This window comes from Zootoca vivipara, chromosome 1 (assembly GCF_965207765.1).
Source record: "Zootoca vivipara chromosome 1, rZooViv2.hap1.1, whole genome shotgun sequence".
NCBI classification, from domain to species: domain Eukaryota; kingdom Metazoa; phylum Chordata; class Lepidosauria; order Squamata; family Lacertidae; genus Zootoca; species Zootoca vivipara.
Window position 1 is genome coordinate 120,814,581 of NC_142582.1, and position 14,983 is coordinate 120,829,563.

The 14,983-nt window shown below is 42.2% G+C and overlaps 1 protein-coding gene across 3 annotated transcripts in view; it reads right to left on the reverse strand.

The window, feature by feature from the left end:
• CDC42BPB (CDC42 binding protein kinase beta) overlaps positions 1 to 14,983 on the reverse strand; it is a 98,990-nt gene that overhangs the window by 9,128 nt on the left and 74,879 nt on the right. For all 3 annotated transcript variants that reach the window (XM_035105480.3, XM_035105471.3, XM_035105453.3), the window contains 7 exons: positions 13,615 to 13,720; positions 12,597 to 12,733; positions 10,711 to 10,850; positions 10,157 to 10,238; positions 7,862 to 8,078; positions 6,852 to 6,914; positions 3,678 to 4,274 (listed from right to left, as the gene is read on the reverse strand). In XM_035105480.3, coding sequence (XP_034961371.2) covers positions 3,678 to 4,274; positions 6,852 to 6,914; positions 7,862 to 8,078; positions 10,157 to 10,238; positions 10,711 to 10,850; positions 12,597 to 12,733; positions 13,615 to 13,720 — 1,342 coding nt within the window. The remainder of the gene's footprint in view (positions 1 to 3,677; positions 4,275 to 6,851; positions 6,915 to 7,861; positions 8,079 to 10,156; positions 10,239 to 10,710; positions 10,851 to 12,596; positions 12,734 to 13,614; positions 13,721 to 14,983) is intronic.

A 14,983-nucleotide genomic window follows, 5' to 3' on the forward strand; every position in this document is an offset into this window, starting at 1 on the left:
TAGATCAGGCCTCTCTGGAGCAAGCAATTTTGTTGCAGATATTTCATTACAGATCACCATCACTTTAAATCTGCAGGGTCTTTTCCAATAGCCCCTCTCCACCAGCCTGCAAGGCAGGTCATCCTTCCCATTTACAGACAGAAAACGGAGGCTGGAAGATTTCTCCCAGGCCCAGCCTGACAATCCATCCTGGTGTCTACCAGCTATGCCTTCAAAGGGTTAATTCTTTGAAGATGGGAAGAGAGTCTTATTTTTCAAGAGAGACTGGAAGGCTACAGGAAAGCCAATATTGCTTCATAAGGTGCTTTTGAAGGCACAGTGCTAGATATGTCTAGCAACATATCTAGAACAAGAAAAATATGTTTTTAAAAAAAGTTAGAGATACACAGAACAAGCTATGCCACACACATTCATTTCTGCCTTTTAGAAAAAACAGCCCATTGCTGTAGGTGTTTTGATTTATGGCTTCCAAACACCAGCTGGCTACAACACACTTTTTGGGAGATGCATTTGACTTGCTTTCTGCTGTATAAAAGACACCTGCAAAGAACAACAAGACTGACAAGCCCTTTTACACGGTAGCAAGGCAGAAATACCTATTCCACTGGCAAGATTATCTGCGTAAATACAGAGGAAGAAGGAAAGACATGGTCAGGCCCGTCACTTCCACGAGGAAAGCTAAGACAGTTGTCTCAGGCGGCAGGGAAGGTGAAATGGCATCCCCTGGGCTCTCCGCCTCACCCCCTCTTCCATGCCTTGCTCCGAGGAAGGGTCAAGGGGGACCGTCCTCAGAGGAAGGCATTCTGGGTATGTTAGAAAAGTTTAAACAGAATTTCCAACTGCTCTGGAAGAAAGAAAAGGGGGGAAAGAAGTAAGGAGGAGGAGGAGGTGTGGCATAATCTCTTCTGCTGCACCTGGAAGTGAGGGAAATAGAAAGGTCATTGCACTCAGTTTCTGAATGAGGATGGTGTGAACTCCAGAAGCTATGGGGTTTTCCCAAAGGGAAGTGTGGTGTTCTATGGTCATAGGAAGTTGCCTATACAAGAAAACCCCTTTCAGAAATGATTAAGAGGAAACACAGCAGACCATTTCTCCCCACACGTGGTTGGGTACCTCGTGAAAAAGAGCCCCTCCCCAATAGTTCCAATGTGCAATGGTCTTTACCAATGGTCTTTCAAAATGGGGCACCTGATAGCAACAGTTCTCCTATTCCCGCCTCCCCCCCCCCCCCAGCCTCTAGCTAACAACTACTGCAGGGATGGTACTTTTGTTAAGGACAAGCTCCTGTGCCTTAAATCGTTGAATGAATGAGATGTGCAACCGCTGAAGTATTTCCCATTACTGGAAAAGGTATAGCTGCTGCAGCTATGTTTGCCATACAGCTGCTTAAAGCATAGAAGACTCAGGTGGTGGTGTTTTTTTAAGGGAGAAAAAGAAAAAAAGACGTGGCACGTCTAAGCCACTCTTTAATTTTGTTGACTGTCTTACTCACATTTCTTAAATGTTTCAAGTGTTTAATCTCTCCCTCCCCGCCCAAAATAACTTCCATGATGTTATATAAGCCCACTTTCTTGGAAGCGGTCGCTACAGATCGCAGTTGGGAGGGCAAGCAAATTGCAAGAGAACAAGCCCAGACAGGACTAAGCATGCCATAAAAAGGTCCACGGACAAGGCTGACAAAGGTTTGCAAAAATGTGGGAGGGCAGGGAGGACCCCCTCTGTGCACTAGCACTATCAACACAACAGGGTACACATTCACACAGTACAGTGATTAGGAGAAGATGGGTTAACAATCTGCCTTTTAGAACAAGACATTTGAAAAGGTCAGTCAGATTTTTTAGGGAGTACACATTTACACACTATGCTTGAAGTTGACCGAACTAAACTATTGATTATCAACCTAAGAAGTACATGTTTTAGGGGGTGGCTCATATCTTACAATTAAGCCTTTACTACAGGCATCCCCAAACTGCGGCCCTCCATATGTTTTTGCCTACAACTCCCATGATCCCTAGCTAACAGGACCAGTGGTCAGGGATGATGGGAACTGTAGTCCAAAACATCTGGAGGGCCGAAGTTTGGGGATGCCTGCTTTACTAGGGCAAGAGGCAGCATGTCTGATTGTCAAAACGTAAGAGCAACCACCTATTTTCCCTGCCCATCTCACAGAAAAGCATTTTGCTCTAGCTTGTTAAAGCCCATGTATTGGAAGCACAGAATCTTGCCCTGTCCCTTTTCTTGTCATTGGCTTTGCAGCTAAACCAAGGAGACGCTTGGACAGTGCAAGTGGAACACAATTATTACCAACTTATATTGAAGGTTGTTTGTGTTTTATAACACGTCAAATCATGAAGTCTGATTGCTATACTCTAATATAAGGAAATGATCTACAAGGAGGATGTGAAGAAAAGTAGATAGAAGCTTCATGTATTTTAAAGGTTAATACAGTGGTACCTCTGGTTACGAACTTACTTCGTTCTGGAGGTCCGTTCTTAACCTGAAACCTTTCTTAACCTGAGGTACCACTTTAGCTAATGGGACCTCCCGCTGCCGCCACGCTGCCACCGCGCGATTTCTATTCTCATCCTGGGGTAAAGTTCTCAACTTGAGGTACTACTTCTGGGTCAGCGGAGTCTGTAACCCGAGGTGTTTGTAACCCAAACACCCTATACCACTGTGTAGGGTAACCTGCCTTTTGTACTCACCTACCTCTAAAAGCTCACAAGCAGAATTATCATTACGAAATTAACAAAAATGAGGTAAAGCAAAGTAAAGTGGAACTTACATTGCTATTATGGAATTAATTAATAATTAAATGTGTTAGTTGCTTTATTCTGCCAAGAACAACCCAAAATGACCCACAGACAGACAGACAATATACATATTACTGACAATATACTCTAAAACTCCAGATGACCCCACTCAGAAGTTTTATTTCGATGCCCAACAGCAGGGGAATAAAACGGAACCCTGAGGGAACCCCCAAACTGAAGGCTCCACATGGCTGAGAAGCACTTCCCAAGCATCACCTTCTGGAAATGTCCACATAAGTAGGACCACAAAGCAGTGCCATCCACCCCCCCCCCCAACTCAGACAGCTGCCCCAGAAAGATGGTATGGTATGGTATGGTATGGTATGGTATGGTATGGTATGGTATGGTATGGTATGGTATGGTATGGTATGGTATGGTATGGTATCAAAAGCCACTGAGAGGTCGAGGAGAATTAACAGGGCCACATTTTCCACCTCTCTTCTGGCACAGGTCATCACACAGGGCAACCAAAGCAGTTTCTGTGTCAAAACAAGGCCTAAACCCCAATTGAAATGAATCTAGAGAATCAGTTTCCTCCAAGAGCACCTGGATTTGGTCTGTGAACACCTGCTCAAGAACCTTGCCCAAGAAGAGGAGATTGGCAACTGGCCGGTAATGAAGGTTTCCTCCACTGCTTCTCACCCAGCCATCTAGCAGCTGGTATGTAGAGCAATGCAGCCTTCACTTAGCTGTCATAATTAGTAGGCACTGAAAGCCCCATTCAACATGTATAGGTCTATATTAGCTCCATCAAAAACAATGCTGGTATAGCGCAATTTAAAACCATGATGGTTAAAACAGTTATTTGCAGATTATTTTTCAGGCAAGTGAAGCAGCAACAGGAAAAAAAAAACATATACATACTACAGGCAGCAGGAGTTGCAGGCCACATTAGCTCTTGCATGCGTGACCTTCGACCTTGCGCATCAACGTACACTCCCAAAAGGCTGAAGCAAAGCAGGTATTCCTCATTGCTGAGCTCCACAGCACAAAGGGCGTCAAGAGGCTGTTGTGAAAGGAATGCAAGCGATGGGTCATTGGGATTTACCAGGTTTATAGATTGTCCATCACCCTGGATGTTCAACAGAGAGAAACCAGATGGGTAGCCAACACAAAGCCTGTCTTTGAGCACTGTCATCCACTGTATGCTGCCAGGTGCCTGGATTTCACTGAACTTTTTATGGAAAGGTTTAGTCCTATGAATTTCATAGCACAGAACCTGCCGTTTGACTGCCACAAACAAACTTGTTGAAGAGCTCTTCTTCAGTGTCCCAGTTGTAATGAACTGGCAGCCTTTAGTTTCAGGAAGCTTAACATCAAGAGTGCCTTCAGATCCATCCAGAGAGGAGCAGGGATACAAGTGAACATGATGATTCCGGCCACAGATAAGGATAATGATTTTCTCTTTGGGAGCCAGCTCTATCTGGTAGACCTTCTTGCAGTCAGCAGCTCGGACTATCACTGTGAAAACAACAGGTCAATGTGAGTAAGTGATAGGAGTGCAGACAGGCTGAGCCATATTAAGTGTTAGCAATGTAATTACTTATGATATATGCATATTTCCATAGTGATAGCAGCCTTTCTCAATCTGGTGCCCTCTAGATGTTGTGGTCTACAACACTCACCAGTTCCATGTAGCATGGCCAATGGTTAGTGATGATGGGTGTTCTAGTCCTCAACTTTTGGAGGGCCATGGGTTATGGGAGGCTGGTGGTAGGAAGACATAGTTTTGACCCAGTCTCACTCTCAACTTTCCCTTAAAACTGTACACTAATATTGCAATAGAACTTGTTACAGAGAAAGAATATTCTGACCTCTGCTTTGCAAAGCCTATCTTTTTTTAAAAAATGCAATTTCCATGGACCACTGGTATGTTTTAAACATACAAAGCAGGAGTGCATACTCTCATCTTTTAACAATAAGGTATAACTAAACTGTCTCAAATGATCCTATATTTCCCTTTCTGGATTAGCCCATTCAATCCAGTATTTTTGTAGGTAACATAGTACTATGCTTCTAGTTACAGGTAGGTAGCCGTGTTGGTTTGGCGTAGTTGAAACAACCAAACAAAAAATTTGCCCCTTCCAGTAGCTGCTTAGAGACCAACTAAGTTTGTCATTGGTATGAGAGAAGTTGCTGAACTGCTGGTAGTTTTTTTTCAGATCCATGAAACCAAGGGTTTCTTGAAGAGTGGTTTTATCACTGCTGCCTTTAAGCAGGAGGGACCACCCACTGGCAGGGAGGCATTAATCACCTCCCCGGCCCAGCCAACTGTCCCCTCCCTGTTAGTTTTTATCAGTCAAGAGGGGCTGATAAAATCTTCCTTTGTTAACAACAAAATTATAGCCACTTCTTCACAGTGATTGCGCTAAAAGGCAACTTTCTTGTTTTCCTTACTTTCTCTGTCTAGCATTATAAATACTGCCATAAATTTCATTCTGCTGGTTCTGTTTTTTGTACAACTCATTTCCTTGATAACAGAAGCAAACCTATACAATTCCATTGCAGCAGTAGCATGACACTGCTATTGTTCAGTTTAATCACATGCAGAGAAGCCAGAACCGTTCTCTTGAGTAAGGCTCAGGAAAGTATTCTACTTTTCTTTGGTAGAGAGAGAAATGTGATAGAGTTTATACTTTGCTATTCATTAGTTTGCCAGAAAACATGGTGCATCATACAATTATTTTCCTCAGGGGCATGGAAGGTGCATATATAAACACACTCTCACTAATTAATTCTAGTATTTAATGAGACTGTTAGAATAAGGAGAGTCATATTGACATGCAGAATATGGCCACAAGATGTACCCATAAAATAAAAATAAAATAAAATAGCCTCTAACCAGGGAAGAATAGATACTGATGTCTATAGACTAGTTATTCACTTGAGATAGTCAGTTTTCTGAAAGCTCGTTGACAAGCCATGAAGATTTTTCACTTCTACTGTAATAAATGAGAGCATGAGAGGAGAAATATTTGTCTGAAAATCATCACTGCCTTCAGACAGCCAAGTGAGAGAAAAGAATCATTATTCCTGTAACCCAGAAAAAAATGTACCTGTTTCTAATTACTCAAGTCTATCAAGAGTGCACATGGAGCAAAAAGCCAGCAAATTTCAATGACATTTCACATGCTTTCAGAAGTCATGTCTACTCCATGGCACTAGCAATCAATGCTGGGTGAACTCAGCAGAGATGGCCTGGACAACTTGTGACTTACAAAAACAACATAGGGCTGACATCTATGGTTTCACAAAGGGCTCAATAAATCTTCTGGTTTTGTTGCCTGCCTGAGATTACAAAAATGGTGTTTGAGAGTAATACCTGGCAGGTCACAATATACAGCTGGTAGGTGTCGATGGGCATGGTGCAGGCCTCCATTAAAGTTTTTATCACCACCACTTCATTCCCCTTTCACCGGTGATATGTGTGTGTGCTCTATTTGCTATAATATGTAGCAATAAAGCAGGTCTGCAAACTATTAAAACTTTTGCTTCGTGTGCAACGAAGCCCTGCATGGCAAACATGCCCAGCGTTAGCACAAGAGTCGACCACAGTTACATTCTTAAACTGTATTACGCTGCTGCATATTTTGGTTTCAATGTTAGCATGAGCATGGAAGCGTGCAGAAAGAGGCAAAATAGTAGATACCTTTTCTGGCTCTTTCATAGCTGAAAGCTCATCTGTGGAAACTGTATGGGGAATCCTTGGATGATCATTCTTCTAGGTGTCAACTGCCAGGGGCATGTGAATGCTTAGTACTGCAGGAACGCCTTTGCATTTATGGAGTTTGGAAATGCACTTAAAGGGACTTCTAAGGTGTTTATGGGGAACTGCAAACAATCCTTGCCTGCCTTCAGTGGTAAGATGACCAATGAGATTCTCTTCCGCCAAAAAGGCAACTGAGAGTGGCCAGCTTTTGTCAGATAAACAAGTTTTCTGTATAGGATGGATTGTTGTGTAACCAACTTTAAAACGGAACTTTTAAGTGATGGGGCTCAATAAAAAAAAGTGCTGATTGTAGAAAGAACTTCACTTACCATCACGGGTCACGTCTACAACATAGAGGCCTTCTTCAGCACCAATTGCTATTCTATCTCGATCTATTGGTAGTGGGGAGAGGGGGGAGGGAAACCACTATTAATATAAACAGTTTTGCAAATTGTGAGCTTCTGCTGTTCTAATGGAAGGGACCCATTTGACAGTGAAAGTGAGCTGGAGGGAGTTCACAACTCTACCAGCTCCCCAATTTATTTCTGGGCACCAACGAAAAGACATTATTCTAACCTTTGAAATCTCCAGTGGCCAGTTTATCTAATGGAACTAACATTTCTGTATCAGACTCCATGGACGCAGAGGTCACTAGAGGATGCTCTACTCTAAATTCCTTCTCTAATTTAGATTGGTGGGGGGGGGGGGGAAGAGGCTTTTTTCTGCAGCAGTGCCCTCCCCCTTTACCAGGCTGGTCTCATCTTCACTTTCTGAAGCAAGGAAGCAATTTCTATCCCAGCAAGCATTCAGAGGGCGAAGGGGATTATTGTTTTAATCAGCCTGATAATTTACATTGCTACAGCTATATGCTCTGTGGTTTTAAGCTGCTCTTAATATTGCATTTTATTTATTGCTCCAAAACTGTTTTTATGTGGTGCCATTGTGATAATTTTGGTAGCTGCCCTGAGGCCCATTGTCCAAGAGGCAGGCTATAAATATGAAAATAAATAATACCCCCAAATGAGAAGGCCTGTAGGGAAAATATGCACAATTGCATTTTAAGGCATCATTAGTGTATGAGCTAGCTGTTTTTCCTTAAGCCAAAAAGCAATGGGCATAAGAATAAGACAATCCATTCAAGCACTGCAGATGCCTACTGCAAACAGAGTTAATCATAATTAGCTTTTAAAAATCAATTAGTAAATTTCACACTACTAAGCTTCTCTGGGCACATATGCAGATGAGGAAAAATGCACGAGGATAGCAGCACAGGCAACACATTAGCTCCATCTGCAGCTGTAACAGCAAACATTCAAATGTCTCATTATATTCAACATACCTATAATAGTAGCAGCTAAACTGGCTTTAATGAGAGGAAGTGTGCTATCATAGGCTTCCTGCGGAATATGTACAACTTGGTTTTTGAGTTTATTTTTGTGCAGAATAGATTGCAGCCCCTCTAGGATTCCAACCCACTTTCGCTTCTCGTTCTCATTTTCTGTTAGGATCAGCAGAGAGCAGGTCTTTGAAGGCGAGCCTAAGAGAGAGGCTGTCACCTTGACAGCAAGAGGAAGCAAGATGAAAATATTCAACTGAAATTTGCTGCCTCTCTATTGCCGGAGAAATACATTGGCTAAAGCAAGTGGCAAATACATCACTTGTAACGACTTCGTAAAAGTGACAACTTCAATATACACAAGCCCTTCCACAGTTCCCCTTAAAGTCTTATGTGTAAAATCCTGTTTCGTGAAACCCTCAGTCATGCTAACATTTCCCTTAGTACAATGATTTGGAAATCTTTGCAGAATCCATTTTAATGTTGAGCTAAATTCTCACATTTACGGTATTTCGGGAAGTGGGTGTGGTTAGTTCATAGTACATTACTTTCAGCATGATGCACGTTTAGGGGGATGATGTGCATTATCTTGACCACATTTTAGATAGAAATGCAAGGTTGTGGGACATTAGAAATATTTTCATGAATTTACATTAAATGGGGCCAGTGTCATTTCTTGGCAATGCAACCCAAATCCTGCCTGGGGAAGAGGCAGTGGCAAAGTTGCACCTGCTGCTCAAAAGATGGTGGTGGGAGCAGGCAAATCACTTCAGAGGTGGGGCTGAGCCAGCCCCACTACTGTCACATGATACCACCAGCTTGCTCATATGACTGGGGAAACCAGCTGGGAGAAAAATGTTAATCTTTGTCTGGAGCCTCACTCCTTATTTCCACTGCTTGGCTGGTATGCCGTGCTCCACAGAATATTATGCAGTGGGCCAAAAGCAGCTGGGGGGAACAGACTGCACACTTCTGAATGAGAAACAGTAAAACAAGGCATGTTTCTTGACACGATGCATACTGACCGGAGAATAGGAATATTGCCTGGAGAATGCACATAATGCTATTGAGATAGGCACATTTCCAAGGGGCCTCTTGGAGATTATGGATGCTGATCAAGAAATGTCCACAATTCCTTCTTCATGGATGAGGCCTGGCGGCACGATGGCCAGTTGCATTAATCGTTCAACTTACATTACCCCTAACATGCTTATTATAAAAAGGCATGAAAGTCCCAAATGTGTTATGACCCAAAGCAAACAAATGAAAGGTCGGTAACATCTGTAGTACCTATGATAAGATTACTAGTTGTTGCTAGGGAGGTATATGCAGGTATAGGTCCATTCAATCAATGTATAGGAATCATTAATGAAAAGAGATGCAGTCCCATACAGCAGGGATGGGGAACTGTTGGCCCTCCGGATGTTGTGAATAGTTTTGATTAGTGTATCTAACTTACTTTTTTACATTTTAATAGGCTTCTTTAAATTGTTTATTTGCTCTTTTAAAAGGTGGCCCTTATATGCCAGTTGTCAAAAATTACAATTGCAAGGAAGAGACGGCTAGTTTAGATGCCTACCTGCTACTAGGCAATGCACCCTGCTAATATATTAGACAAGGACAGCAGCCTGGTCTAATGCACGTGTATGGTAGAGTTGTGCAAACCAGGGGTGGGAAACCTTTTTCTGCATTCCCTCAGGGGTAATCTGTTGGGGACCACATACTGGTTCTGATGTGGCCAGAGCCCAATATGGGCAGGGACACCCTTTTTCTCTCCCCTCTTCCAGAAGGTTGTCGGGGAAGGAACATGTATCTTTTGCTAGAAGTCTGAAATGATTGTTTTCAAAGGGATTCTCTTTCCTCCCGTGGCTTCGTTAATTTCAGCATTCCCACCCCTCCCCTTTTCCCTCCTCCCACTCTCTTCATCTCCCTTGGTGCTCCTTCACTCATATGAAATTAGGGCAGGGCGCTGCAGGTTGCCCACCTCTAGCATAAACCACCTTAATGTATTTCAGCAGTGTCCCAATTTTTTTGCCAGATAAGAGCACTTAATTTTAGTATCTGAAAGCAATAATTATTCATATAAAAATTGTAAACACACAGCCTGTCCTTCACAGATCAGTTACAGCGAATTTATTAATCTTCAAGAAACTCCTCTACCTACATGTTAAATGGACGTTTTAAAACTGAGATTTATACTAGAGACAGACAATACAATTATTTATCAATCATTCACTGAAGCAAGGTATGAGAGTAAAATAAAAACCATATTTGAACAAACAGATCAAATAGTCATACCCTGAATATGCAAGGAATATCTTTGCGGGTTGCATGTATAACATCCGATGCTAGGACAGAGCTCACGGAAAAATCTTCATCTCTGGTAAGAAACCAAATAATTCAAGTCACTGGTGTTGGATTTCACACCTATTTAAAAATACAGCTAAAGCAAAAGCTGACAGCCTCCTTTCCCTAGGACGTTAACACATGAACTGGTGTTAATTCTTGGTTGAGCAGTTCAGGCAGACCTTGGGTACAGATAAGCTAGTTATAGCAACAAGGGAAACCATTAGATTTTAGCAGGGAGAGGAGGAGAGGGAACAGACAAACACAGCAACAACATGTGCAAATGCAAGGCTCACTCTAACGTCATTTTGCAGACCAACATAGTCCTTTTGTCAAAAAGTTCCCTGAAATAACAAAGCACAGTACACTATTTTGATGAAGATTAAGGAGTTGTATGCCAATTTCTGATTGCTTTAATTGTATCCCAAAAAAATCCAGCATAAATTTACCATGCAAATGGGGGGGAAATGGGGTTTATCACCAAAAATGCCTACACCAATACAAACCTGAGATCTAGGACTTGACTTGCAACCACTCCCGGCTGGGTGGATTTCCCCTCAGGTACATCATAGAGGAATAGTTTACAGTCACAGACAACTGCATAGGCCCGCTGCCATCCTTTCTTAACTCCTGTTGGCTTTGGAACCTGTAAATAAACAAAGGTGCACATACACCATTCACATCTTAGCAGATAAAGTAGAAGCAGGACCCTTGAGCACATTTCCATGCTACATTTGACTCTGATTTTTAGTGCTACAATTTTTGGTGCTGTAATTTTTTATTATAGTGCTACAATTTCTTGTACAGAATATGAGTTCCATGAGCTTAGATGCATGTGCAAATGTATTGAGAATTATGCTATAAACCTGATGTGCTTATTGAAGGACTTATGACTTCCATGATGAACTCTGGAGTGCTATGGATCATGGAGCTATAAGAAACCAAACTGCATGCATAGTCATATGTGAATTCAAGCATAGAAATGCTAGTGTGTCTGGAAATATACGTAAAGAAACTCCAGGGAAGACAGATTTTTCTAAACATTCCTCTTTTACAAAACATTCCCCTTTTAAAAAATTAACTTCAGGATGTGTGCACTTCAGCCTTGCAACTGGAAAATATCAAAGAGAGCATAAGATGATGAGAACATTTAGCTCTCCCATTTAAAATTTAGCTAGAAACAAACCTCTATCACCTTTCCCAGAATTCTTTCTCAACTTTCAGTCTGTGGCAATCCAGCTGCCAGTTTCCAGAACTTTTTATCAAATCACCTGCTGTGCTCACTAGTATAAAGATTAGCACTAAGGGGATTACTATGAATTGTAAACAAAGCCTCAGGGGCTTTATCATAATTTGGGAAGATGGATGGATGGAGAGAGAATGGGTTTTTGGCACAATTCTAGGGAAGATCCTCTTATGCAGTTTGCCCCTTCTAGCATGTCAGATACTAGTGCAGAAGATACTAAGCCGTACGCCAAAGGAAAAATATTTTTGTAATATACTAAGATTATCAAATGCCTTCCAGCTACTGCTGCTGTAAAGAAGCAGTACACTAAAATGACACAAAGCAAGCATTTTGTTTTCTTCCCTTTAGCTTCTGCATAAAGTTTGTATTTTCAGTTGGGACTTTTCAGCTTGGAATTCTAATGCCCCATCTTATGTGATATCAAACACACACAGATTCTTTTTTCATATATACTTGCGCGTCTCTCAAAAGCAACAGCTATTTTTTACCCTAGCCTGCTGCTTAGTTAAGTGACAAAGCTATTTACATGTGCAACTTTCCATCTAGCTTTGATGCCGGGTGGGCCTCACGAGTTCATAGACCACACCACAATTACAGTATGTTTTTTAGGAGATGCAATAGGAACCAAAAGCATACCAAAACCATCAGGAGATACAACAGGAACCAATATACACAGATGAATTTGGTACACCGTGTTCTTTCAGTACCCTTGCTTCCTGTTTAACTAAACCAAATCCGTTTTTCTAATCTCTACATTTTGCTGAAGTGGGGTATGAAACCTGAAAGAAAGGTGATGTCTTTCTAAAGCAGTAAAGAATAAAATGTATTATATATCTATGACCTGAAGTGCAGGTCAAATAAACAAAGCTCTCCTTTCAGGTTTTATACCCCACCTGAGCAAAATGCAGTGAAGAAATTATTACACAATATACTGTGCTTTTATTGTACACTTCCAAGCTTGAAGGTTATTATTTAATACGGCACTGAATGAATTAATTGAGTTTGTACCTAATAACCTATGCCAATCAAACTACTGATTTTGGGGTAAAAACACAGTAGTGTTTTTAAAGATAGGTGGGGTTCAATTAACACTACTGTTAGAATCATAATTCTCTCCCTGCTTCTGCTCCTGTATAATTTTCCTACCTTGACGTAGCCTTTGTAGGCTGTTCCTATGCCTCTTTGAACATCTACCCCAAGGGGTCTCTTGGCTTGCTCTGGAGGTATAGGGCAGACTTGTGGTGCGCTGTCCTTGCAGGAAACATGGCATGCAAATGAACACACTAAGAAAGAAAAGGTGAACTTGTCAAAGTTCTTTGCTGTTACACAATAAAACCTAAAGTTCAGTTAAAAATAAGGAGCACAGCATCATACAAGTACAGTGTATTGCTATCATGAGGCTTTCCGATTAAAACAGCTGACACATGTGATTGGTAACACAGCTTCAACTCTATGGGTCGAAATGGAATTGGAACCCCTGCAATCCTCTCTTAACTCTTCCTGAAAATTTTATGGGCTCACATTAGTAACATAAATACCGTAACTTTCGCTCCATAAGACCTACTCCCCCCCCCCCTCCTTAAAAATGAAGGGAAAATGTCTGCGCGTCTTATGGAGCGAAGACACTGGATGGCAGCGGGATCCCTCGAGCGGAGGGATGCCTCTGCTGCCGAAGTCATGGCTCCCAGCGGTGGCGGAGGGATGAGCAGCCAGGAATTGGGCTGCTCCCCCCTCCGCTGCCGCCGCAGACAACAGCAGAGGGGCGGGGGAGGGGCAAGCAGCCCGAAAGCAGGCTGCTCCCCCCGCCGCCGCCACCGCTGACAGCGGCAGAGGGGCGGGGGGAGGGACAAGCCAGCGGCATTTATTCAGAATATTTTTTTCTTGTTTTCCTTCTCTAAAAACTTAAGTGCGTCTTATGGTCAGGTGTGTCTTATGGAGTGAAAAAATACAGTAACTCGTTTCTACAGCTGACCCTTCAAATGGCGCAAATGACAATCACATTCAGCTCCTTTGCAATCGCTTTTAACTTCTATTTTACATCACCCAGCCTTTTGCTTTAATGAGGCATATAACCATTTCCTCCAGGTAACTGTCTTGCTGCAATGAAGATGTAAACATTATGCTGTTAGGTCTCTGAGTACTTAGAAGACTTAAGCCAACTTACCATCACAAGCGTAGCCCTGTCTAATCAATCCCACCATGAGGGAGGTGCAGTGGCTGCACTGTGTGGGGCTTGAAAAGGATTTGATACTGAGTTGATGAGCTTTAGGCTGGAATATAAATTCAGGGTAAATAACATTTTCAAAAGGTTAATAAAATGACAAGTAATTGTAAAATTGTATCAGTGGCAGAAGTTCCCACTTCAGTGGACCATGATTTGAAGAGGTGGCCCTGGTTACGCCTTCATTTACTTGAAATGGAATTTCAACAGAAACCATTACTCCTGAACTGTGTACTGAAATTATTATTATTATTAATTGGGCATCTTTTTGAAATAATATTCAATGCAACTTACAAAATATGTAGAGATCTAGCAGTTCAAATTCTCCCTTGTTAACCACAACGCTTGTAGGAAGTAATGCTAAAAAATATGCTCTCTAGACAAATCACACCATTTTCATTCCTACACTTAGCTGCATGGTGGAAGCAGTGGACGACACAGTTCTGAGACTGGGACTCCCTTGCTCTGCCACCGGGAGATGATCTCACCACCTATATGAGGGCAGAGAAGTTTGCCCTTATATACGTGGCTTGGGTTAGTGCTACATCCGAACCTAGGCCACTGGTTGCTTTGACTTGTTCTAGATTTCAGCCAAGGTGACTTATTGCTCATGGTTTGTCTAAGGGAGGCAAGCCACAAGCCCATGTTCAGATGCAACTCTATGCCATACCATGACTTAGCTAAGAACGTGGTAAGAATACTGCTAGGTCAAGCTAAATGCCCATCTAGTCCAGATGTCTGTGGAAAGCCCTAAGGGAAGCTCTGGGTAGAGTGGAAGCAGCAGGACCAGGACAGGAGTGAAGTGATCAATATTTTTTACTAAGCCTTGGTTTTGTTTAGTATTATGTGTACAATGATCCACTGTGTTGAAGTTGGTTCTTTCCATGGTTTTTCAGCACTGAAAGCTCTCTCTCCGGGGTGTGTGTGTGTGCATATTTGCTACCCACGCTTCATGGTGACGGGTGTGTAACAATTTTAAAATGAACACAGAAAATATATTGTGGTGGATTAGCATTGAATAAAATTTTGCATCGTGGCAAATTTTAACTATATGTAGACCAAGCAGACCAGACCTGCAACCTAAAGGAAATCTACTCCGGCACCCCAACAAAACTAAAGCAATGACTAAGGACACAACACACAGCAGTGTTTAATCACAAGCCTGCACAACTTGCAGCCTACAAAATCATACCCAGCTGATCTGCACCATACTGGCTTGCTGTGTGCTTAACAACCCCATTGTTTTTACAGTCCCAAGGAGACAGCAGACCTGTTGGGCTGCTACACCTGGCAAATGGGTTCCATAAGGCTT